The 27,160-nt window shown below is 39.1% G+C and overlaps 1 protein-coding gene across 1 annotated transcript; it reads right to left on the bottom strand.

Moving 5' to 3' along the window:
* Window positions 1–5,639: 5,639 nt before the first annotated feature.
* Window positions 5,640–22,892, bottom strand: ALDH7A1 (aldehyde dehydrogenase 7 family member A1). Its single transcript, XM_064501661.1, has 18 exons — window positions 22,653–22,892; window positions 22,266–22,319; window positions 21,245–21,310; window positions 19,488–19,568; window positions 17,217–17,340; window positions 15,937–16,069; window positions 15,414–15,458; window positions 14,313–14,390; window positions 13,287–13,384; window positions 12,575–12,616; window positions 11,197–11,291; window positions 10,148–10,232; window positions 9,743–9,849; window positions 8,842–8,958; window positions 8,325–8,422; window positions 8,086–8,159; window positions 7,012–7,087; window positions 5,640–6,140 (listed from the first exon to the last, which is right to left on the bottom strand). The coding sequence occupies exons 1-18, from the start codon at window positions 22,836–22,838 to the stop codon at window positions 6,086–6,088; spliced, it is 1,614 nt and encodes a 537-aa protein (XP_064357731.1). The 5' UTR covers window positions 22,839–22,892; the 3' UTR covers window positions 5,640–6,085.
* Window positions 22,893–27,160: the final 4,268 nt, after the last annotated feature.

Here is a 27,160-nt window from a genome sequence, read left to right as displayed (position 1 = left end):
TCAGAAAAATATCCCTTCTACCGCCATGTCTCCTGGTGAAGAGCTCTAGAGGAAACTGAAGCTGAACAAAGGTAGTTCAGAAAAGAGAGGAGGATGTGAGAACTTGATGCTTTGGCCGTGCTCACTGTACCGACGCAAGCGCTGTGGGAAGACAGCAAGGATTAACACCACCAGTCTTAATTAATTAAACAATCTGGCAGAGACACATACAGCTCCAGATTTTCCACTCCCAGCAAATACAATTCTGGAGTAATTATACTGAAGTGAAACATGCTAAACCAGAATAATGAGAAAAGAAGAGGATAATTATTTTCTGCTCTGCTCCACTGATTTACCAACCCATAATAAAGGCCAACTAATCTTACCTCAGTGCTGAGGGATGAGAAGCTACGAAATGATGATGCTGGTAAACAATTAAAACAAATACAAATCATGGAGATGCTACAGAAAATATGTTTTCTTCTATAGGTATTTACGGGAAAAATTAATCGTCCCAACTTGGGTTATATCACCTGTAATTCTATGCCAGAACTTAGCTTGCTCTCTCTTCTCAGTCATTTAACCCTGTAAGTCAAAATATATGTTTTCTGCTTATCTGAGGACCATCGTGAGCCAAACAAATCACTTAACCTTTCCAAAACACCAGTAGACTCTGAAATGCTAATTTCTTGACCCAGTTTCAAAAAGCCACCAAAGAGGCAAGTTAACATTTGACTTAACAGGAATGAGCAAATTTGTCATTAGAAGAACTCATTTAAAAAGAGTTGTGCAAAGTATGCTTCGTATTTACCATTTCCTATGGGAACAGCTCAACATAGAATAACATAGGCTAAGCTACTGGTCCGGTTAGCTTTCCAGTGAACATTAAAACAAACAGAAGCACCAAAACAAGAATGTTTCCTCTGCTCTCAGATCCTTTTGTTTGCTTTCTATCAGAGCAAATAGTTTGATGGCCGGCCCTACTTTCAGATCCATGCTCCCGTCAATGAATACTAGCAGATTTGGAAGTTTAAGATGATATTGTCCCATAGTGAATATGTGTATCTATGCTTTATCTACCCTAATTTCACATTAATGTGCTAGCTTTAACAGCTTCTGACTCCTTTCCTTGTTCTTATCCAGTTATCCTCTTATCCTTTTATTCCTTTATAACATATCCAAAAACATGCTCTGTCCATCTATTCTGTTTTGTGCACTCTGCCATCTCCCATTTGCCGTAGGCCGACCTCAACTTCCCCAGCATTTCCAATGTAATATCAAGCATCTAAAACATGGTTCAGGGTCCTCTTTCTCCTCTGCAGCACTGGCTGCATCTTTCACCCTGGCTTTACTACCTCCTTCACTGGTGCCTTCCAATTCCTCATTCTCACTTCCAAGGCCCTTCCCTTTTCTGCAGCCAACTCCAGGGCAGCCCAAGTCATGCCAACAGCCGCTTGCTGTCTTCCTGCCGGTTCCCTTGCCCAACTCTGCTGCTTGTCAGACCCTGCAGGGAGTCACTTCATCATTAAATTGGCAGGAAAACAATCAACTAACCAACTAACCAAAAAATTTGGAAAGAAAATTGGGATAGCAGGTAAGAGGGTCACAGCAGCCAATATTGGTCAAAGCTGCTTTGGAACAGCAATGCTTGGTTCATTTATGATCACTAACCACTTTTAGATCATCTACCTTGCACTCCACTCCAACTTCTTTGTTTTTGCCAGAAGTGTCTCTGTCTCTTTTGCTGTCACTCTCTAATCCCACATACCCTTTCCTTGAGCTAAGATCCTTGCATTGTTTTTTCAACCTATGAATATCCAATACCATAAAAAAGTGCGGGGTGATAGCTTGTCTTATATTATATCATGAAACATCACCATAACCTTACTCTGCTATTTGTTCTGCCTCAAATCAAGACCATTTGGGTCAAATTGAGTGAAGGATGTCTCTACTATTCCTTATGGGGCAAAGAGGAATCCCTTATTCACACGAACAAGCAGTTTCTCAAATCCATAATCATGAACCAGTACAATCATAAGCAAATACATACGCATATGAGCTAGAAAGAGGTTTATACTCTGGGGGCTATAGGATTATCTGGCACACTTATGGTTAAAGTAAATTAAAATTAAATTTAAATAAAATTTAAATATTTAAAATGTTTTAAAATTATAAAAATACCAGCAATTGCAGTAAAAAATGTAGTATTTCATCAGTGGTTCATGAAAACTGAAGTGTTGCATTGGTAAGTAGGCTTCTTGAACTAGGTTAGAAGAAATATAACTCAAAGAAGAGGTACATGCTGCACATCGTAAGGTACTTCTCAACAGCAGCAGCCACATTGGACTGAGTGGTTTCCGTCATTATCGCCCAGTCTAAATCATGGGCCAATGGGTAGTCTCTTCAAATCCACAAAAGGTGACAGACCATAAGAGCTCAATAATAGTTTGGGGATTAAACAAAAGCCTTAGAAGTATGAAGCTGGAATTCATTCCCTGCTCTTCCTTCACCTCTTATTTTTAACCTTGTTTGATGTCATTTCATTACATAAACTGCTGGGCTAGCAACACTTGCTCAAGTAAGAGAACAAGCAGTGCTAACTTCATTACTGTTACTAAGGAGGCTTGAAACACCTGTAGGGATAGTGGTAGCGGAGGAAACCACAGTTACTACCAACTTCCAGCTTTCCAGGCTTTAATACTGTGGAATAACGTGCCTTCCTCAAAGACACAGAAAAGTAACTTGCACTGCTTGTTCCCTTCAGCCCAACTTAGAAATTGGACTGAAGGAAAACCCAGCCATAAGGCCAGAGAACAGTAAGGTACTAGGTAAAGTGTGTATTAAATAATTTGTTTTTTCTTCCCTGGAGATGAGTACTGAAGTGAAATATTATTATTTTTATCCTTTGGCTTTTGGAGTTAATGTTTTATATAAGAACTGCATTAATCAACTGAGGCTTAAGCAGTGTGAAGTAGATTTAATTACCAGCTAGGAAGTAATGTTCCCAGCTGTGCTGGAACATAAAAGACATTCAGAAGAAGAGGCTTGTGTTTTACACATCTGCCTAATGAATGCTAAAGCTGTTCTGCGGTGACCTCACGTGCAAGAGAGAATTGAAGAACAAATGCATTCTGCATCTCTTCAGTAAGCTTTACTCTGACCAACAGCGACACTGAGAGGCACACAATGTAAAGAAAAGGCTCTGCTACACCCTACTGTTTAAGTGTCTGCTCCAAACTACAGAATCATTTCCCTGTTATCTGCAGGAAAGCAATAAGTTGTATGAAAAACAAAAAACAAAACAAAAGCAACCAAAAAAACAACAGATAATTTAGCAGGACAAAGTGAAATTGTGAACAAGTATTTATCTTTGTACCTGGCACCTGCAAACGACATTCAAAATACAAGGTTAGATATCTAGCACCACAAAAAGCAGTGTAGTGGCAACTGAGATTTGCAAACAAATAAATTCAATTAATCCGTTAGTTTTCAAACACTAGGCATGCTGCAAAGGACAGCATGTTTTGCACATCAAAGAACACACATTTCAGAATACTGAGCAGAAGACATTGCAAAAATCCTTTCCAATCCATCATTTTTACTTAGGAATTTAGTTTTGTGTGATTACATCATTTGCCCATGTACACATTTTAACAATCTGTGTCCCCTTCCACACTGATTTTTCACTATTCATCATAGAAGCAATTGCTGTATTTGTTTATAAACTTAAAATGACAATTGTAGAATTTGTATTTTTCTTCAGCTACAAAGAATATAGCAGAAAGGAAGTTACTTGCAAGACTTCCCATCAAGATCAATTCACAGTAAACAATACTGTGCTAACAAATGAATTATTGATCACGTGTCATTTACCACTTGTTATTCACTGGTGTTACACATTCAGTGGTAATTAAGTTTATGCAACAGTGGAAGCTGCAAACAGCATTTGTATTAAAACCGCAAGTTCCATTTTGTTGCGCACACCAGTAGCTCCAAGACATATTTTATGAATACTCAAACCGCTTTCCCTGGATGAGATAACCCAGTGACAGCTAATGCAGCTTACAGTCTCCTCAATGGACTTTCCTAATTAAACTAGAAACTGCGAAACAGCGGGTTTACAGTATCTTTAAGCCTACTTTACGTTTATTACTTCATCATAAACATGACTGTTTATAGTCATCTAAATCCTTGCCAAAAACTATTACAATTCACAACTGGAGCTAGTCTTTAAATGGTGCTCTCCCCCAACCTGCTTCACTGAAAGCCATTCAGCTAGTCAATTCAGAGAAGCTTCTTTAACAATAGGTAACTAAATAAATAAAAGGGTAGGGGGAGGCAAGATTGCAAAAATCATCTAAGGAATTCAGAGTTGTCTGGGAAGCAGAAAAAGTGTTAAAAGAATCAGTTGTATGCTACAGGCTTGGACTGTAATGCCATACCAAAAGTCTATGACTGTGCAGATAACATGATCTTTGGAATAGTGCTTTACACACTTAGCAAAAGTCAAAATGAAATTGTAATCCACTAATGGAGACATGTCTTTGCCTATATAAAGTAGATATAATGAAAATTATTCATAATAAACAGAGGTAGTTACAGAGGTGCCTGAAGATGAGAGTCCTCTGCAAGACTACTGAAAAGTCTGTATTGAAGAAGCGATCATTACATATGAAACTTTCAAGTTAACCTTCAAAAAACCCAGTTTAACATGTTGCTATATAGCACAGTCACACTCATAATTACACTCTATTTCCTAGTTATATGACAAAGCACAAAGAACTGCTGCACAGAGCTGACCTGACTGTAAGAGTCTCATAAACTTCAGTAGGGAAAAACTTAGACGACCTGTTCTTTAGAAAGTGCCACCTAAAATACTTTTTACAACACAGATGTACAACTTCAAATACATAGCCTATTTTAAAACCAGGTATTATGAAGAAAGAAGGCCAGATAGTGTTGCAGTATTTTGGACCTTTAACACAACTTTCCCTACATTGTTATTACGAGATCTTAGCATCAAGATAAATCAAAAGCCAAATGAGAATTCTAGAATCTGAGCCCAAACTGAATGGCCTGGCCAGGTTCAGCGATTGTGGAAATTTGGTACGTAAGATTGAGATGAGAAGAAATTCTTCTCCAACAACAGTGCATTAAAAAAGTTTGAAGTCACTCATCGGAAAGTTCCACTCAGCCGAGAGCATCACGCCTTTTCTCTTTTTGGATTCTGAGTAAAGCTCTCAAATGAACTCCTGATGATTGTAGTCTTCATTAGGCAACAGAAAAGCCCATCTAAGGTGAAACAGCACGTAAACAACTTGTCTTTCCCTAGCAAATTTCCTCCGCAAGAATATCCCCTCCTGACTACATCTCTGGTTCTTCAGCTGGTCTGGTGGTAGGGTGTCACAAGGGCCACGACAACCTGAATCAACTGTGAACCCTTCTAGCCTAAGAGGAGATTCCAAGAGACTGCAGTAGCCTGTGATCTTATCCCTTACGTCCCAACACAAGAGGTGAAAGTCTCCTTTCTGAAGGAGGCAGGAAAACTAAAGCAGTCTGTTTAGCCAATGACATTTCTTCCAGCTAGCAGCTCTGTATGAGAAAGCAGCTAAACATACCTGCTCCAAAACACTGTACAAAAAACTTAGAAGCCCCAAGAATCTCACAAAATGTACCTTTATTTATGCATTGAAAAACAGCCCTGTACTGGACCCTCCTGTAGGGGTATCTGTAGGACACTCAGTGATGTAGTCTGAAGCATGGACCTACTAGCTGTATATATCGGCAGATGGTGCGGGATACAGACAGTGTTGATACTGAAGCACAGAAATAAGGCAAGAGAAGGATTATTTGGGCCACCTGAATCCAAGTTTGTTTAGTTTCAGTCACCATCCCTTCTTCCCAAAGACTAAATCATTTTAATTTGAAGACTAAATTAGTAAATTGATATACTGAAAGTAATACTATTTTAGAGTAGCTGAATTCCTGACAGAATTATTATCATTGCTGCAGTTGAGTTTCAGATAATTTTCTTCACCACGAGGCTTAGAAGGTACATCATTCTGAAATGTTAGGAGAGTTCATGGCAAGGCCATATGTAAGGCTGTTATTGAAACTTGATTCCTTGAGCCAAAGGTAAGTCCTTGCTGTAGTTGATTGTACTGGAAGAGAAACAAGTATTTAGAGAGCAGGCTTGATCATCAAGATTATGTGGTCCATTTCCTACGTACAAGCTTTTGATCACTGTCACATGTATACAAAAGACTTCTATAATGTATTTACCTGTATAAAGTTATGAACTGACTTTACTCCAGTTTTCAGTGTAGAAACTATATACAGAGAAAGAGCACATTGCCCCTTCCCCATTATCTCTTCTTTGATGGAAGAAAGAGAACGCAAAATCCTGTATTTTATTTCTTACTAACAGAATGTAGAACAGGAATATCCAGGGATTTCTCACATTAGTAGGCCTTTGCATGCTAACCAAGTTAGTGCAGGTAAAGGCTGGGAACAGCATGAGGGAATGGGGAAGATGGACCAGTACAAAGTAGTTGTCAACAGATTCATGGAGAGATATCCAACAGTTAACTAAACTACTCTCCACTGGCAATACTGGTCCGCTCTCTGCAGTTCCCACTTCACGTACTTCCTGACAAGTTTCAGTAATTTAATTTTTAGCTGAGTTTACATCAGGCAAGATGAGAGAAAAAAAAAATCAAAATAAAACAAACCAACTATGTTTAAAAAAGAATTTCTTTCTCCAGCTCTTAGGATTCACCTTGCTCTGGAAAAGGATTTTTTCCCTTTCAAAGGACAGTGAGTAAAGAAAGAACTTTAACTAGACTCTTCAAATAATTTTCCATTAGGAACACAAATGCAAATTCTTCCAGGAAGAAAAGGCAATTACTCCGTTACATGCTTATCTCACATTCAGTGAAGATAACCTCCAGTAGTCAAGGATTTATATATTTTGAACTTTGGCAAGTTTATCTGTAATTTGCATTTATTTGGAATTAAAAACTTGTCTCTTACCAAGTCGACCGTCTCATATAAAGTTTCCACGAATCACTTCCAGATTCTCTTCCCCCACCAGTGTGCTTTTCACCACCTGTAGAATAAAACAAAAAGGGTAAGTCAAAACTGGAAACTTTTTTTGGCATAGAAATCTGAACTAATTCCAGGAGCTGAGACAACTATAAAGAAAATAAAATAAAATAAAAAACACTGGAAAACTGTTACATTTCCCTTGCATTAAACGTAGAATAAATTACAAAAATAACACCACATACCATTCATACAGCCAACTCTCTCTCTATTCTTAACCCAAAAAACATCTGCCCGAAGTTGAAGGTCTCATCACACTGGCACTAGAGATTGTTATTTTAAAGATATTTTGTTTTAACTTGAGATGCTAGTAGAACAATATGCTGATTTGCATACCAGTTAAACAGTTAGGTGAATATTTCTTCTTCCCTTACCCCACTCTCTTTGGTATATACAAAAGAGAAAAGGGCAGACAAAAATGTTTTTAAAGACTCTCTCACAAAAATACATTACACTGTAATTTTTATTTATACATGCAAACATACATTACAAACATGCTCAAGACTGCCTTAATTAAAACTTTGGTTTAAACAATTTTGCATTCAGTCAGATCTTTAAACACACTTAGAACACCACTTCTGTGCTACATTTCCTTAGTAGGGGGAAAAAAAGTGCTATCTGGAATATTTAAAAGCCGAAAACACAGAATTTTTTAAAGCTGAAACCCAACTATCTCTAGCCAGTTTCCATTGTTTGCTACAGCAGTGTAATTCAAAATAAACTCCACTGATTTCATCAGATTTAGTCATTTGTATGAACAGTCTGAAGCCTTGAAAACTAACACAAAGAGATCTAAACTATACTAGCTTTACATCAGTAATGCTTTATTCTTATCCGCACCTGAAGCTTTTCTTCGCATGAGAAGCTAATGCAGTCATTAAAAAAAAAAATCCACTCAGAGTCAAAAAAAAGAAACCTGAGGAATAGTACCAAGTCCCTAGACCTGATACTAGAAGATTTGACCATTTAAAGGAAAAAAAGCAGACAGTTCAAATAACATACCAAAAGCACCTCCAATCTCAGCCCCACTGGTTGGGATGTTGACATTCACAATGCCACAGTCAGACCCCTTTGGCCTACGAATGAAGATAACACTCAATTACTGCTCAGGATCAAGAGATGCTCCTTCCCCAGAATGAAGGCTATAAAATCTTCCTCCAGCAGTGTGCATAGGTTTACAAGAGACATGAAAGACAGCAATGCTATGCTTTAGGAAGATAGAAAAATAATCTGAGCTGTACCCAAGCCAGCGGAAAATCCTGCCCAAATCCTTGGTGAAGATGCTGCTGGAGAGACCTTGCTTCACTTCATTATTCCAAGTAAAAACCTCTTCTTCTGCCTTGGGAGAAGCATATCGGTGGTTAAACTATGTCTATTCAAAGCAAGCAGCTAGAAAGAAGCACTGTGGGAAAACCCCCAAAATGCTACAGCCATAATGCAATACACTGAATTCCACTTGGCAAATATGTATGCACCAAGTCAGGGATAGGATACCTCTGCCATTCACTCTCTGACATCAGCAACAAAAATTTCTTCCTGTATAGACTCCCATTTTAACTCCAATGCTCTTCAGTGAGGATTCATATAGCAGCTACGCACTGATTTAAGCTATTACAGTGGATATTCCACAGTGCAGAGCAACAGTTACTGCTCCTTGGAACTGTCAGGACAATTGCATGACCATGACAAACCTGAAATCTCTCTTGACTCCTCTGTCACAATCCCAGACACCAGACTAATTTCCCCTTGCTATTTTACCTTAAATTTGAGTACATAAAGTATGGGGGCAAACGTCTCCGTGTGCACAATGGGCGCATTATGAGGGAGGCCAGTCACAATGGTTGGTTCAACATAGTTGCCAGGGCGACTGATAACCTTCAAAACACATAAAAGAAGAAACACCCAAGTAAGCTCAACCAAACTAGCATTCTGCTTAGCTACCAATGTAGGAATGGAATTCTTCATGGTCTGATTACTATAACTGCACCTAGCGAACAGAAACAGAAGGTCAGGCCATCTGAATAGATTGATATCTTAAATTTTACTCTTGTTTAAATATTTAAAATACAAAAGCATAACTTAGTCTGCTACGTAGACAATCAAATCTCAAACTCCACCTGCTGACAAAAATACACTTCCCCTCTCTTACCTGCAAGCTGACTAGTAAGTCAGGAAGAGAAATTTAAAGGCATTAGGGACAAAGCAGGTGCCAGTAAAAGATAAAGAGTTCCCAGAATGTAAGTCCACAAGAATTAAACATCCCACATGATGGAGATGTGCAAGTGACTCTTCAATCTCCAAGATTTCTTCAAGTTTGATATTGTGAACCCAGGGCCTAGGGACAGAACAGCCATTTTTGTTACATGCATGATATTCATCATTTGCATTGCTGCTTTTATTTTCACCATCCTGTGTGACTAGGGAATAGTTCAAGAAATGGAAGAGAGCTCATAACCATTTCTTGAAGGAGAAGGTGGCTTCCAAGTAAAAAGCCATCTTTACCTTAAGCAAAGGACCTCAATTCTGACATTCTCTGACTAACTTACCATCCTATAATGCCTGACATGACAAACTGCAGTACAATCTTGGCTTAAACCACCATGTTACAGCATTTTTTTCTAGAACATTAATTGTAGCAGGAAGAATAAAAATAAGTCACCTTCCCACCACAGACCACAGAGCCACCTTGTTGTTTTGCTTGCTCTACTGCATCAAGGTACATCTTCACTGCTTCTTTGGTATGAAGAGGCCCATAGAGAGTGTCAGCTAAAAAGCAAGGATCCAAAGACATTCTTTCAGGAAAACTGTGTATTTTCCTAAATATTCTTAACATGACATTTGGGGAACTAGTATTTAAGCTGACCAGGATGAACAGTATTAGCTGGATTATTCATCTCCCTTTCACAGTTTGTATTCTAAATGAAACTAGCTATCCCCATTCCCTGGTAAATTGCTTCAACCAGTAAAATTAGATAGCTTTGATCTATAATCACTTTGAAATTTCAACAAAAAAGTCAAACAGAAACACCTCTCCTAAAGCTATGAGTTGAAAACAGCTACTTACAATCCCATGGATCACCGATGCGGACCTGAGCGTAGGCCTTTGCAAGCTTTGCCACCACCTCATCATGTATGCTTTCATGCAGGAACTAAACAAGATTGGATAAGAGCATTGTAAGACAGCTAAGCCTATATCGCTACTCCTGAAGTACTACTGCATTTTGGAGAGGGCAGAAGGGAGTGCAGAGGTAGTGTTGCTCATGTTCAGCAAATAACAGTTAGAAATAAACAGATAAGCAAGGCCTCAAAAGAGCAGCAACACCATGAAATCAAATCATGAACACTTAGGAGAGGAAAACAAACAAAACCCTTGTTTTAATTTAACCCTATCTCAGATCAATCATATTGAGATGTTTTGTAAACTCTCAAGTTCCAGTGCTTCAGCACTCACATGATTCTTCTTTCTGAAATTTGAGGAATCACCAGCTTTCCTATCTGCCCAAATTTAATCAAATCTTTTTTTTATGAATATTTACCCAGTCAAGCCAATATTGAAAAGAAGACTACACAGCTGTATGATGACATTACAACACACCTGAATTTGTTGAAAATGATTGGGGGAAAAAAGGAGGGGAGGTCAAGCAACATACATCCTTGCTTTGCTGAAATCTAAACCCTGCACCAAAATTTGTAGCAGAAACAGGCAAATAAGCTGTGGCAACGAAAACAGAGAGAACTACAAGAAGTACAATGAGTTTTATTTTCATGACTTTAGCACCAGATACATTTAGAAGCATATGCAAGGAAATTGTTTAGAATTAGAATTATAGCGGCATGACAAATTACCATCTTACTTTCCTATCAGATTGTTTTTAGAGAAAGTAGAAATCTGTTCCAAAGACTATTGGCCGTTCTCCATAATATTAGGTATTTTTTAATTTTTATTTTTATATGTATATTTATGTTCATATATTTTACATTAAAATTATATATTTTTGTATATTATAAATGAGGTGAATTCACCTAAGAACTATTAGGCATTTCCTGAGCTTTAAATTTGGAAATAAGTTCAAAGTCAAAGCTACCCAAACTAGTCAGCACACATTTACTCACCAGTCTTCTGGCTGTTGTACACCTCTGACCCGCTGTTCCCACAGCAGCAAATAGAGTAGACGGGATGACTAGGTTCAGATCTGCATCTTCAAACACTTAAGGAAAGTTAAACATCAGTATGTCAGTAAATTAAGCAGATAACATGCAAATTGGTTTCTATGTGTTGAAGGTCCTCTAAATTCACGAGACATTAAACAAAATAGAATAAACTCTGATAGGTTGGTCAAGAAGCATTAGGAATAGTGGCACTAGCATATTAAACTAAGATACACAAAAACACCTCAAAACTCTTATTACTTATATACTTGCAATTAAAGCCACATGCAACTGGACTGTCTGACCTACTGAAAAGGACCTTTTTCAACAAAGGTTGTAAAGAATCTCAACTTCATTTTAATTCCAGATCCTACAAGCAATTTTTTTGCTGTTTCTTCACCTTGTCCTCCTGTCACTGGTAAGAATTTCACTAGCATAAAGAATCAAGGGTAAAGTGTAGCCAGATGGCATTAAAAAAAAAAAAAAGAAGCAGCAGCTAAAATGCACAGGTACATAATACTGTAAAATACAAACGAAAACAGCTGAACAAGTTCACCTGGCTAGAAGAGAGCAGGATGGTTAAAGTGAAACTAGTATGTATAAACCTCAAAGAATCCCAAAGACATCATTCAGCTTAATCAGTCCCACAGAAGTTCTGCAAGTATCCGAAAATATTATTAAATTTGGGAAGCAGTCCAAGCAATCAATATATACGCCACCATTCAAAGCCAATTTCATGAAAAGCAAGACTTTCAAATAAAAAGGGAAACGATTTCTGAAGTATCAGAAAGATGAAACAGAAAACTGTAACGCAGCAGGACAGCAATTTAGGTATTTAGTGAGTTTATATTTTTTTCTGCCATATTGCCCAGTTTTACCATATTTGTATTATCTGAGAACTAGATGACTCCCTAAGCTACTTAAATCTATAAAATACACTACTAGAATAAGTACCTGCATGCTTTGCTTTCAAGATAGTATTTTATCACTCATGGTACTTCGATGTCTATTTACTGTCAACATATACATATATTCTAAAAGCTAAAAATGTAATGATCCAGAGATTAGACCTATCCTAAAGTCAAAATTTATTAGCAGCATTGTCCACATCCCATTACTGAAGCCAACTGCCTCTTCCATTTCCTTCTTTCCAACAGTGAATATATGTAAGAATTCAAATTGCAATTTTTGTCTTAAAACACTACTCCTCCTCAATACTGAATACTGAAGACAGACAAGAAGATACATTCTACTAGGTACTTTTAAAACCCACAGTGTAAAAAAGGACAGTACTAACTTTCAAATAATACTTATGGGACTAAATTGTTGCAGTGCATATTACCGATAATGGCATTGTTTCCTCCCAGTTCTAGCAGACTTCGACCTGATGAAACACACAAAACACAAGTTATATCCGTCACACATATAGCCACTGCAATGAGGTCATCTCTGACTGGAGCTAGATTTCATGAAACCTCTTTGTCTGAATATACAGAAGTTTTGAAATCTGTTCTGAATTTTCAGCATCACTCTTCTGAATTGCAAATGTATACAATGCAAAAAATCTGTTCAGAAAGTTTTCTGGTTAAAGCTAGCTCAAGTCAGAATCCAGCAGCACAGACTTAGGCCTATACATTCCAAATATTTGCAAAAAAAATGTCATCTCAAAGATTGTAACTTTTCTCCTGTATTCATAAGGAGTAAAAGGGGGGCAGGGAGGGATGACATTTTTTCACAAACAGATTCCCAGAAGACCATAGACCCTGACTGTCCATTTTGACAATCTCCATACAATTACATTCATGGAAAACCCCACAGAATTAACTATTGTCCCACGCATTTCTGGATGTCTTCGGAAAAATCCTGAACTGTGGTAGAATTAACTACAAAATGCAATATCTACCTCTGAGCACTTTCATCATCACATTTTCACTGAGTTAAAAGAAATAATGCAAGACGAATTAAATGAGCTGTATTTTTAAAGTCCTCTGGTGATCCCCTACGTTTCCCAACCATGGTAACAAATGAAGAGGAAGGGACCCCCCGCTACTCACCAAATCTCTCCTGAACCATAAGCGCTACTTGCTTGCCCACCTTCGTGCTGCCAGTGAAGGACAGCAAGTCCATTCGCTCATCTCTTGCCATTGCTGTCCTGCAGGAGACATACCACCATGTTTAAGAAGAGCAAATAGCTGGAAAAGCTGGTCACTCCTTACAAATAAACCAAATGCGACCAGTGAGAACTTTTAAACCAAAGGTATATTTTTGAAAGCAACAGGTCAATGACTGAACAGAAGTCAGTAAAGCTTCCTCTTCGTCAGAAAAGCAGAGAAAAAAAAGACTGTTTTCCTCCCCTGCTTCATGCCAGATCATCACCAGAGCATCACCTGTACTAATTCTGAAATCTAATCCAAAGTAGTAAGACCAGTCCTGATTGTTACCTTCCTTAAGTAAATAAGCATACCTATGACTTTTTGCAATGTTTACCATCTATTTTGTTTTGTCTTCTGTTGAAATACTCAAAAGATATATCTGAACACACACTTGCACAAGGAATTACCATGCTGCAAGAATCAAACAGAACAATTTGATTTGTACAGCTTCCTAGCACAGGTATGCATCTATGTACAAGTGCATTGCCCTACATAAGCAAGGAAAATGGGGACGTAATCTCCCATGTAGGAGTGGGAGTGGTTCAGAAATGCTACTGGGCTAGAAATTTCTTAAGAGTACATGAGTGGAATTCAGTATTAGCTATATTCCTTGGTTTTGAGCGTATGTACTGCATGGTTGGAAAAGAACGGGATAGAAGTAGAATGTAAACTTAGTCATGGCTCTTCACCAAGCTGGAATTTCTTTTAAGTTGTTAGCAGCTGATCTCACAACAGCCTACAAAGCTATGCTTTATATGTTTAGAGTGGAGCTGGCATTTCAGAGTAGCAGATAAAAAAATGACAGCAACAGGTACTTGCATGCACTGGGAACTCCTGGAAGTTAGAATAATTTTACAGCCAGAAGATCTTCAAAGAATATTGTTTCTCTTCTATCCTTTGTTACAAAACACAAGAAATGTTACCTACCCAATTTCTGCTCCACCACAAGCCAGAGAACAGATTGCTCCAGGCACTTTGTTATCCTCTAAGACTTTGGCAATTATCCTAGAATGAAAGATGTAAAAATTTCTGAGATTTCCTTCAGAAGCATATTAGAGGGAGTAAGCCCTTTATATCTGTGTTAGCATGCACATGACCAAGCTGCAGATATTAAATGAGCAACAGTCTTGCAGTTAATTTTAATTCACACACACTTTGTACAATACATACATACATACATACACTGCTCTCCTCAAGGATCGTGATGTTACGGCTACTACTCACACAAAAATAAGACTCAGAAATACATTCCATACACATCCACACAACTGTCACAGAGAAGCATTACATCAGTGTATAAAAACTTGGGCCATATTGTCTTTTACCAGCTTCCATTAGAAAGAGACATTCATATAACTTCATGAGTTACATAAAATACTCAGGAACAGTTTGGGGCCATGTTCTCAGTAATTAGTATTAAAGCTACAATACTTTAATTAGTTATTTGAAATGGGCGTATTTATATTTAGCATTTACATATAAATGTCGTCTGTAGCATGCAATAGATAAGCATTTAAAATGCTAATACAATAAACAAAGTGGTAATAAACCTACAGTACATATTACTATGACATTTATTCTTTAGAGTTCTTCTCCTTTTTATTGGGAATCAATTTTGAACTCTGGAAAAACATGCTGTGGTGTTACTACTTTTGGATAATAAAGATTATGTGGAGGCATCTTCAGGAGACAGGTCTACACAACCAACCAGGAGAATTTGTCTTAAAAATAGGTGCTGATGTTGGGCTGAGACTCCCAAAAAAAGGGACGATTCTGAAACATATGTGTGCCATTGGAGGAAGCTAAATTTCATGAAAAATTCTTCTTCTATATGGAGACAAACCACACAGCTAGTCCTGCTTCAACAGAGGCATAGCACTCGTGCCAAGAAGAACCCTTACATATACTGCTCCTGTTTACATAACAAGGGGAAAGGTTCCTCTCACCACCAAACACTATGTCGGACAGAAAGCCCAGAAGATAACTTGTTTAAAAAGCAAAACAGAAAAAAATGAAAACACAACTCACTTTGTAACAGCCACACTAATGAGAGAAGTTGTAGGAGCGCCTTTCCTATAAATAAATAAATAAATAAATATATAGATATGAATGAAATTATTTTCCTTTTAATTTTCCAAGAATGGGAAATATTTCAAATATGCATTTTTTTTCCCACGGTGAAGGAGGTAGATGAAATGGAAAGGAAGGAGAAAGTAAAATTACTTATTTAGATTCTTAATTTTATTTTTACCAATTCTGAAAATATTAACTTTGTTTACTGACAGTGCTCCAAGGCCCAGCCTGGGTTCTTTACTAACAGGCCATGTAGCTAAGTCCTGGACAGGTGTGAACCTCAACACCTCATAAAATGGGTTAACACAAAATAAAATGAAGCTTTTTGATTACAAGTAAACCTAAAAATAAATAGATAGAAATGAAGCCTGTATGAGGTGCAACCATGTATACAGAAACACCAGACATTTGACAATAATTACATGCCTGAGGTAATAATTTTAAAATACTTTTAGCATACTGGAGAGCAGTATCTTACCAGATGCAAGCATTTCCACAGATCATTGCAATTGCGCTGTTCCACCCATAAACTGCTACAGGGAAATTAAAGGCCGTGATGATTCCTACTAACCCTACAGGGTTCCATTGCTCTATGAGGGCATGGCCAGGTCCTGAAGGCAAAGACACAACATAATGCAATTTGCATTTACCCAATGCTTTTAAAAAGAAAGGAAATCGTAAGACCTTACAAGCACGGCCAACTTTGTTGGCCTTCATCACTCATGCATCACTCGCTGGCCTCCACTCACCAGAGTATTAGCTTGCGGAGATGGTTTATTTAGGGTCTCTGCACTGAGACAGACAGAGCTCAACTTCTGTCCTTTTCACAGGCCATTGCAGACCTTTTTTTTTTGGTCAGAACTTAACAACCCATTCTGAAAATAGGGAGTTCATCAATATGGAAATAATGCACATTTTTAAGGACAAAAACTGCTGCATCCAGAATACATTTTTCTAGTAGTAGTTTTTATGAAAGTATTAGGAAGAAAAAGTAATGCAGACATCTACTACAGAAAACCAGAACTAGGAAGAAGAATGTCACAAGTTACACATTATAACAGCAGGACATATGCCTGTTTTTGCTTCTACCAAAACTGCATGTGAATAGTTCTGGTGTATGACAGCATCTTGGGGCATGAGCTGTTTCCCAAAGCCTATGTTCAGGCCACAGAAATGCACAAGAGTAGTTATTATTACAATGAAAGTTGTTTCAGCACTCTACAAACCAGGTCCTATCATTAAAAAAGAAAAGGGCTTCATCTTAATTTTCAGGCAAACCCTAATACTATGGTCAAGAATAAAACACATGCTGCATTAAGTGTTCCACAGCTTACTGTAACAAGGTTTGCTAGCCTGTGAAAAAAAACTAATCATATGGCAACAATCACTTTTGCTATTTTAACTATTCGGTTACCAGGAAGGCTATTGTTTGCTAACCAGTAACTGATAAAAAGGTGTCTCATTTCTAAGCACACGGCTGAACTTTTCACAAACTTCCCTCCAGCACCTTTATTAACAGAAAAAGCAAAGAGAATCTAATGCTTCAAGGAGCAGAGGGAAAATCTATAGTCTGTCTTCATACATGCCACAGAACAGATAGTTCATCAGGTGATATTGCTGCCTACCAGCAAATTTATTCCTAGACAACATGCTTCCTACAGAACTCACAGTGCAGAGATTTTTCTGCACATCACTATATATTTAACACATTCTATCTCCATCCCTTCATTAATGCAAAAAAATAGCATGCATACTTACTTTCTGAAGGCAAAATAGGTCCACCGATCATTCGAGACAAACCAACAGCATAGTCACAGACATCAACGTACTCCTGCACTTCCCCAACACCTTCAACAAAAATCTTCCCCATTTCTAAAGAGACCTGAAAACATTAAGAGCAAGATACAATTATCTTTTTTCAAAATCCACATGGATTTCCAATATATTTTGTCTCCTACTAGTGTCAGGTATATCTATACACCAAGTAAGATTTAATACAATTTTGTTCATTAGAAGAGATGCATCTCTTCCTGAGTTATTCAGCTTAAAGAAAGAAATATAACAACCACGACAGTTAGATAAGAGTCACATTCCCATGGAATAGGAGATATTTAACAGAGGAAATTAAAAATAAACTACTGAAACTACATCCACAACTAATGAGGCTCATAGGCTCGGATCAAAGCAACACTGCATTTCCTTCAGGACATTTTCATTTATTTTGGATCAAGTGTGGAATAAATTGAAGAAGAAATATTAATCTGTTCCAACAAAACAAAATGCTTATTTAAATTTTTCATAAGCAAACTACAAATTCTACAACATCTCAAAGTGAGTTTGAGCAATCGAATTTTCAGAGACTGCTGAAAATGACTAGTCACCCGTAGTCTTTTAGTGACCCAGGTTGTTTAATACCTCTTTTTTTTGTTTTTCAGTAGAAGTTCATTCCAAAACTAAAGTCTTCTGCTAAAGTATGCTGGATGTGCACAGCAGACACATTGATTAGCCATGGGAATAAGCTGGTACTTGAAGGTGATATCCCAATAGCGAAGAAGGTTGAGGGCTGTACTTTGAAGAAGCTGTTAAGTGAGGAATAAGGTTCAAGGACTGCTGCAAGAATATATTTCCCGTGCAAAGATTAGAATAAAGGTGACTAAATATACTTCTTGCTATTTGCATAATGCCTGCAGTCCCAAAGCTCTGCTAGGCTACATAGCTCACACAGAAAACTTTATGGTGGACCTCTGCTTCCTCCTCAAGAACAGGAAGCCACCTGAGAAGGGACTGGACAGAATACAAGATTTCCTATAAGAATTATTCTTTGGGAACAAGAAGTTGAGAATCTGAGCACCAGAGCACAGACTCTGGGATGTCTGGCCATCTTAAGATGGAAGAGCCCCAATCTGTGACCAGCAACAGAGGGGCATTGGACATATCAAGAAACTAATCACCAAATCTCTAAGACTGCTAGAAATGCACCTGGATAATTGACTAGGTCACTGTAAGGCTAAGATGGAAATTTCCAACTGCATATGAAAAAGTGAGTTGCCATACCCTTCCCTTTTACATCAGAGGGATTTTCACATCCTAAAGCCAGGAGAGACCATTACAGTCACCTACTCTGAAAGCCTGAACACTAGTACACAGAAGTTCAGCCCCTACCATGGAAGGGGCTCATTATCTGTTCAGGAAAACTATAAGCATGCTTTGGCAACATGCAATGTGGTTTCTCAGAAGAACACACAGCAAACTTGTCTGTCCACAGTCATCAGGGAATCTGGACAGTTTTCAAACACAAATGTACTTTTGCACTCTAAATCCACCCTCAAAACTCTGCTAAGGATCCAACTTCAAAGGAAATACCAGAACAAAGTTTTGTAGGTTAACAGTATGGGCTTGACTACACAGACAGTTATTCAAGACGAGCTGTTTCTGAACAGCAGCACATACAGACAAGCTCTGTTAAAGAAAAGTGGCAAGTTCTGCACTTGTCTCCTTTAAGCTCCTAGCAACTAGCAAGTGTTTTAAAGGAACAGTACTTCAACCTTTATATCCTACACAGCTCTGCAAGAAGATCTCATTAAGATCATCGCTCCTTCTGAAGTCCTAGACCTCCACATCTAAGTTCCCCAAATCCTGTAGATCACCAGAAAGAGCTCAAGGTTAAAAGCTCTGTATTAGAGGAAGGGTTTTTTCAGGACATTTTTTGTATCAGACAGTGTCCTATCTGACAGGGAAGTGGGAAAACAGCATGGCAACAGTTATAACCACCTTCATAGCCAGAGTACAGGCTCAGAATTAATTGCTTTTTTCTTATTTTAAATATGAAATAACATTTTTAGTGTAGGATGACAAATAGCAGTCTTTCATGTTTTTTTTTTAATTAAAAGTTCTTCAGGAAAGCTAACAGAACTAACAGAGCATTTGAATAATTATGAAGATTAGTATTGCAGAGTGCTACATTAAAACCAGAGCAAAACAGTTTTGACGTTTTTTCCAAAAGTCAAGCTGCTTCTCAAAACACCTTACCAAACTTCCTAGAACTTTGATTTTTTGTCTCAGAGCATCACCAATCTGTCGCACTATTTCTCCACGTTTAGGTGCAGGAACCTAGACAAAATAAAAGAAAACAGAAGAATCTATTTGAGATTGAACATTATGACTTCTGCTACATATATACTGCTAATTTTCTACCCCTGTAGCGAGAGCTGCAGGGACTGCTGTGCTTTTTCCCGTACCTTCCCAAGACATAGTTGCTAACTCATTTTTATCATGTAAACTGCTTGGAGAAACAGTTTTGTGCCGCATCAAGACTGAAAATGCTGAACACATTTACACTTGGTCAAAACCTCACTTCCACTGAATTCTACCAGAAACATTCAGATTACTAGTTCTGCTACTTCTGTTCAGCCACGCTATCCAGAATGCCCAAAACAATCAACTGGGCCCCAAAAGACATAAGCCTTTTTTCCTTTTAAATCACACTTTTTGGTTTCTGATCTTTTGCAGCATTTTCAAACTGTTTTTCAGTATCACAATAGCTGCAGACATTTTTTTAGCAGACGCTGAGAAACACAGCATTGTTTTTTACCTCACAGCCCCAGCCACTAAGAAATTAAACACACATACCAAATATCAATAGATTCTTTGATGAGATATCAGTATATGTTAAATAACAATCAACAGATAGGATCAACAATAACCCATGCACCTGTAATACTTTTTACAGGATTAGAAACCAGTGATGAACAGGCAGCTGGAAAGAGAAAAGTGAGGAATATATAAACCATGCAAGCATATTTTTTCACAGACAAAATCCTTCAGATGAGCTCATCAATAACAACATAATTCACAAATTAAAAGCAAACTGCTTTGAGACCAGGCTTTAAAGCATTAGATACACTGATTCTTTTTATGTTAAAGTGCTTTCAGATTCTTTCCAAACAGATGGTCCTGCATGCACCCACCAACATTATATTCACGTATTTTAACAAAAAGCATGCACTAGCATGTTCTGAGGGAGCTGAGGAAGCATTGGTGTTTGTCCTAAACTTTATTCTCTACAGCTAAGAGAAAGTACTTTATTGGGTAAATACAGAATGCCCAATATCATACAAAATTCAGGCTTTCAGCTTATATTAAAGAGATGACGGGTATCTATAAAGACAAGCTTTGCATGGCCAGCAAAAGAAGGGAAGCTGGCTGGATAGAGCTTGTACAGGGACACTTGTAAGTACAGCTTATTAAGTAAAAATATTGCAAGAATATAATCACATGCCATTGTCTGATACAGCAAGGTAGTGATAGAGTTTTGGAATAACATAGCTGTTCTGTGAAGTATCAGGATGGAACTGGTGGACAAAAGGGGACACTTCATCCCATGAGAAAGAGATTGTCACCTGAAGTTAGATATTCAAGCATTCTGCAGTGTTCTCACAGGAGGCAGCCTGCTGCAACATGAAGTTAAACACACCCAGAGGAATAATTTGCTTGCTACAAGGTTTTTGAACTTCAGTGGACCTGTTAGCAATGGAATACAGGCACGGATCTAAGTAAATTTGCCAGGCTTTTAAAAACAAACATTTTCCACAAGTCAATGTCCTCATCTTTGTACCTTAATGATAATGTGTGGGAGTTGTCTGAATTTGTTTCTTGAAGTCCTCATTACAGATTTTTGCTTTAATGTAATGTACAGAACACAAACACATGCCTCCTAATGGGGCAATTTAATGGCCTCTATCTGCCAGAGAGAGATTTTACAAGATAAGTCAAGCCTGTTAACTTACATCAGCCCAGACTTTCCAAGCCTCTTTAGCTTTCTTGACTGTTTCTTCATAGTCCTCCAAACTCGCCTAAATGAATAAGCGTGTCAAAGAAAAAAGTGAGAACAGAAAAAAAAAAAATAGAAAAGGTATTGAGTTCAACTTAAGCATAAGATGTTCCAGTGGATAATACAGAAAAACCATTTCACAGAAAGCTATACCCTCTCACAGTTTGATCCTAAGCCTGTATGTTGATTTCTACTGTGCTAGCAAAGAGCTCCTTGAAGTAAGTTACTGTCAAAGCAAAATGTCTAGGAAAGTATATCTGCTGCCTAAACAAAATTAAAACTTAAGCAGAAACTTTCCTTCAGATGGCAAAGGCTGCTTCATAAAAAAGTTATAATGGGGGCACTCATCATACTTGATACATCATATTTTAATCTCAGATACCACTACTATTAAAAATAGTGAAGTTTGTGAGGACCAGTAGCTTCACTGCTGGGGGCTAACAGAATCCCTATTTAGGAAAGGAGTAGGCTAACTATTCTTATACCAAAAACTTTCATAAATTTATCATGTGAATGTCACACTGCTCCTGCTCACACCTCTGCCTGTCCACACAGCTTCACCAAATAGCAGCAATTCTATAACTGTTCTGCCTATTCTACAACTCCCTCAGGAAACAAATGAAAATGGATAGTAGAGACCTTCTCTCTTCCCAACATCTGCCAGACTACGGAGAAAAAAAAGATAACAGCCTGCTGCTTCTCTTCAGAGAAGTCAGAGACTCATTTCTAATATATGGACTGTCTTCTGGTCAATGGATCTACGTTGTGATCCAACAGCTTCTAGATCGTTGCAGTCACCAACCTAAGGAGGTTTGTGCTCTTCCAAACCTGGTCAAGAAAAGAACCAGCTACCAGAATAGCCAAAACTTCCTTCTTCCAGGCACTGGGCTTGGAGGACACTCCCTTCTCACTGAGCTGTAGGGCTTTATTCTCCAAATCCCCCTTTCCAAGACTCCCCTCCGGTGCGGGAGGCTTACCTGGCGCACTCTGGCTATGGGCTCATTGTTGGCAGGGCAGTACGTCGTGACCACCTGGAGGCAGACATGCAAGAACAGAGATGCTGAGCATCACGAACACATAGATAATGGGAAATGCTCAGGCATTTATGGAATAAAGAGGGCATAACTACTGGATATTACACAAGGGAAGCCTGCACTGCTGTAACACAACCACATGCAGTAGTCAGATGGCAAAAAAAACACTTGAACATGGAAAAAATGCACCCTCAGAGCGGTCTAACTTTGACATTAGCTCACGGAGAGCAAATCACTGCCGACGAGGGGCCGCTGGGCCAGCAGGGCGGCCCGGGGCCTCCCGCACAGCCCACTCGCCGCTGCCGCCAGCGCCCGCGGGCCGCCACCCACCTCGCCGCTGCCGCCCCAGCGCCCGTTGTAGACGCCCGGGTTCTCCTCCTGCAGGCCCAGCTCGCGGAGCCAGGCGTACCGCGGCTGGCTGACCAGCAGCGCCGACATGGAGCCGGCGGCGCGGGCGCGGGCGCAGGCCGCGGCTGATGGCAGCAGAGCGGCGGCAGCGCGGCGCAGCCCCAGCATCGCCAGCGGCCGCACGGGGCGGGGGAGGGGGACACGCGGCAATGGCCGCCGCGCCCCCCCGCGCCGATTGGTCAGGGCGCAGCGGCGCCCCCCGCCCGCCCCGGCCCCGCCCCCTCGGCGCTGCTCTCCGCCCCCCCTCCCCCCTCCGCCTTGCAGAGATTGAAATACAACACAACGAAGCGTATTTACAGCCCTCCGTGAGCTGATACCTGGTTTCTCTCGCGCTCGGTGAGCTGGAAAACGCTCACACGAATAGGAAAGAGAGCAGGCAGAGAGGGGTTAGGAGAACGCATGCTTTCTTTAGACCACCTAAAGGAGGACCCATAGTTCGCCAATGGGTTACATGTCCCACTCAAAAATTTTAAAATTAGCCTTCTAAAATTAGGTATGACAAAAGGAACTACTGATTTTTGGATGCCTCTGTTTTACAGTGCTCAGGTGGAACCACAAATTGGGGCTATATTGTGAAGTCACTGGAAAATGATCAGTAGCCATCATTGAAAATGCCGTATTAGGTCCACAATCCCTAACAAAGAACTTCAAAAGAGGCAGTGCCGTTCCTTAGAAACCACTGTACCAAAGTGCAGGAAACAACAGCATTTCTTCTTCAGGACAGTGTGGAGCAACTCTCTTCAGATCCTGTCTCGACACAGAGTTCATTTATCAGAGCTTCGCTCGCTGCAGCACCAGTCTACCTACAAGTACGAACATTTATTTCTCCCAGGACAGTGGCGCAGAGTTTAACAGATCCCAACAATTGCTATTTTATGCCACTCTGAGATGAGCAGGAGAACATCTCTTCCAAACTGTTCTGCCACTGTGTACAAGGTCCAGATTAGTTCGTGGCTGATGCCCTCATGGCTACCACCTATCATGTCCTACATTTTACTGAATTTTACTGCTTAGTTTGATTACAGAGCCACTGCATCTTCCGAACCCAAGTTCCACGCTGCCTTATACTCTGGGTAGACTTTCTGCAAAATGCATCTCTGCCTTTCAATGCCTGTTAAGCACTGGCTTTGCTTGAATTGAAGTGAATACACAAAAAGCAAGAGCAGAGAATCAAGCTAGGTACTTCTCTGACTGCAGCTGGCATCTGAGAACCTGTAACTCAGCTTTTACCCCTGAGGTCCTCCACAAACCTACCAAAGTCCTCCAGAAAAGTCAGGATTGAGTATTTCTAATAGCAGGGAGAAAATGAGAACATGTAGGCATCAAAACAGGAAAAAATGTGCCCATTATAAGGAGGAATAATATTCAGCAGTGTGTATTATCATTTTCATCCTTTAATTCAGTGCTGTTTCAGGGAATCTGGGTGAATAAAAGTAACTTCAGGTTCAAGGCCTGCCACTTATCCACATGCCAAATGTTTGTGATTTCACAGTTTTTCTTTTTTTTCGCCCTTCCTGTACATCAGACTAACATAATTACCTCACTTGATATGCACTCATCTTGCAAATTTGCAAGTAATTTTTACCCCATGTTTTCAAATTGTAATTCCCCTTAACTGGCCATAGGAATTTATATGATTTATTATGGTCACTAAATATCATTTGTTTTCAGGAACATAATGTTTTCTGAATGACCAAACCAATTAGGAATAAACCCTGAGACTAAGGTTAAAGCACATATATAGCACATACTTAAGGGAGAAAAATTATCCCATTGATCTCAAGATGATAAATAACTGCCATAATTTATCTTTTGATTTCCATAACTACACAGTTTTGCTTACTGGTAATAGTATTAAGTATAATTGATTTGCCCTTTAAGAAAAGGTTGTTCAAGTAATTTTGTCAAATGAAAAGTATCTTTGGATGATACAATCAAATCAGTGCTATAAAGTAGTCTGGCAAGGTTCGCAGGGAGAAGATTTTAATCTGAAAGTCTGTTGCTAAGGTATTACATTAAGACTTTGCCTGACAGACTAGTCATGGGAGAAATTCATTTTCTGTGGGCAGATCATCATGTGGGAACTCAGGAAGCCTAGATTCTGTTTCTGGATCTCTCATCAGTGTGTTTCACAACCTTGGGAAAATGACTTAAGCTCACTACACCATAGCTCTACATACTCTGCAGATACTGACCTGCTTTATAAACCACTTGAAGAAAACTGCTGCATCAGAATGAAGCATTATTACTATTATTATTTTTATATGAAAATATACATTCTGGTCTATAAAAGCAGGAAAAGAAAATTACCTTGTACTCGGTTCAATAGCTGAACATGTCACTAGTGTCGTTACCTACATGAAAACTCGGTTTGGATACTACAAAGCCTGTATCAAAAAGGCAGCAAATCATTTAACTATGAGGGGAATATATAAAGAACCTTGAGTAAAAGCAACTTGAATGAGAAATTAGTATGTCTGAAAGGTAATACATTTTCTTCAGCAAGATGATGAAACCTTACATCTATCTACAGAACAAGCATAGTCAAGAGAATAGCAGCAAAAGCTTCCTTCCTCTCTTTTGACATTGTGCCTTTGCAACCTTGACCTCAGGAAACTTTCCTTAGGATGATACAGTATATCAGTCTTTACAACTACTTCTCCATTGTCCAGTCTGCAGAGACTACCAAGAGGGTTCCAGCTGAAACTGGAATGACATCATCCATTTCTTTCACACAGAGCACCAAAAACCTGACAGATAACAAGTTTCAATCACACCTGACCTGTAGTGATCTTTTTTTGATCTAGTGACCCAGGGGTATAAAGCAGCTGTTGAGTTGTTCTATCTCCTGTTAACTGTTACTCCTAATATAAACCTTATTCTTAAAAGGTTAATTTAGTATCTAAGACCAAACAGGTTCTAGTTGGCTGCACAGTTTGCAGCATTTGGTGAAGTGGGAACTTCAGCAGCTCCATCCATAGGTGCCTCAGAGAGGAACATGCTTTTAAAAGAGCACCTGATCCACTTAATTAAGAGGCCTCTGTGGCCATAACTGTCATTGCCTATCATTCACTGGCACAATAAACCCCAGAAAGAACAGCAGCTCACATGTTTGCGTTTGAAACTGGCAAGATGCCTTGCAGCGATTATGAACTCAGGCGACCCTACTGAAACTTCAGAGAGATCACCCTCAGAAGGTCTGATTCTGACACCTCTCAAAGGGACAATAAAAAAGACACAAGAGAGGTATACTACTGCATCTAGTTTTGTCACTAGAAAGACAGGTTTTCTCTCAGTGCTAAATATTGTGGTTCTGAACTTAGTACCTAGACAGAATATAGCTGATTCAGCCTGATGGACTTTGAAAGGCTGCATTTCTAATGCATCTCATAATCTTGCACAGACTTTTATCTTTTCTGGATTATGTCTATGTATGCTCAAAGTAGTATCTCACAACAACAAATCTGCAAGATGTCTTCAACCTATAAATTGAATTCTAGCAAAAAAGTAGGACTGCCAAATACTTAGCACACTAGCTGAGGCATTGAACAACATGGTTTCAATTCCTAGCTCCTCCACAGACTTCCTCCATCACCGTAAGTAATTAGTTCCTCCAGCCATGACTACCTTATTGGTCAGGCCAGAAAGAGAGTCAAAACCCTGTCACTGTGCCTGACTTGGCTCTGTTCATTCATTTTGCTACAGGGCATCCAAACAATTCAGACTATCACTGTAACAAGTGGTGCCAAATTTTTTCTAGGAAGGACTCTGGGCCAACTTGTCTGCATCACATTGGGCTCTAATCAGCTATGCAGTACTAGCCATGCCAGTCTTACCACTTTTGAACCATCCACTGTAGTACAGATGTAGATAAAGATGTGGTTAGACCTGCATAAAAGCTTAATGTGGGCCTGCACTTTCTATTCCTGGTGTCCCCAAGCCCACATCTAAATTTAGGTATGCCTACAAAAACTACACATGAAACGTAAGTGTGAAGATCCATTCTAGTGATACTCATGAAAGTCAGTATGTCCTCTTGTATACCAAAGTTTTCTTTCAGACATGTGTTTGCGTACCACTTTCTTATTGTAGTACATCCCACCCTTGAGCACTGGTCCCTTCAGTATTCAACAACAAAGCAGAACATTAATGGAAACAGACTCTGGCACCCAGGCAGAACTCTGCCAAAGACCTCTGCATTTGGCTGGGGTTTAAGTAAGTAGCTTCTTAGTACAAATGCTTTTCTTGGGTACCTTCAGTTTTCAGCATGCTTTTACAGAGGACTTGTTGAATCTCCTGTTTACAATTGTCTGTAGTTCTGCACGTAACAGTTTTGTGGTATACAAGTGGGATTCGTTCAGGACAGATCCTACAATACCTCATCAATTTCTGTAGTAGCATTGCAGCAACAAGTCAACCCATTTTAAGAT

Source organism: Dromaius novaehollandiae, chromosome Z (assembly GCF_036370855.1).
Source record: "Dromaius novaehollandiae isolate bDroNov1 chromosome Z, bDroNov1.hap1, whole genome shotgun sequence".
Lineage (NCBI taxonomy): Eukaryota > Metazoa > Chordata > Aves > Casuariiformes > Dromaiidae > Dromaius > Dromaius novaehollandiae.
The sequence above is the reverse complement of the archived record's forward strand: the minus strand, read 5'-3'. Positions and strand labels throughout refer to the sequence as shown.

What these genes read in the sequence shown, in the direction of transcription:
- ALDH7A1 (XM_064501661.1), bottom strand. Translation starts at nt 22,838, where the DNA reads ATGCTGGGGCTGCGCCGCGCTGCCGCCGCTCTGCTGCCATCAGCCGCG. An exon ending in TCAAAGTTCTAGGAAGTTTG is followed by an intron (nt 17,341 to 19,487) that starts GTAAGGTGTTTT and finishes TAATGTTTTCAG; the next exon opens with GTCTCTTTAGAAATGGGGAA. An exon ending in CATCGGTGATCCATGGGATT is followed by an intron (nt 9,850 to 10,147) that starts GTAAGTAGCTGT and finishes CTTGCTTTTTAG; the next exon opens with CTGACACTCTCTATGGGCCT.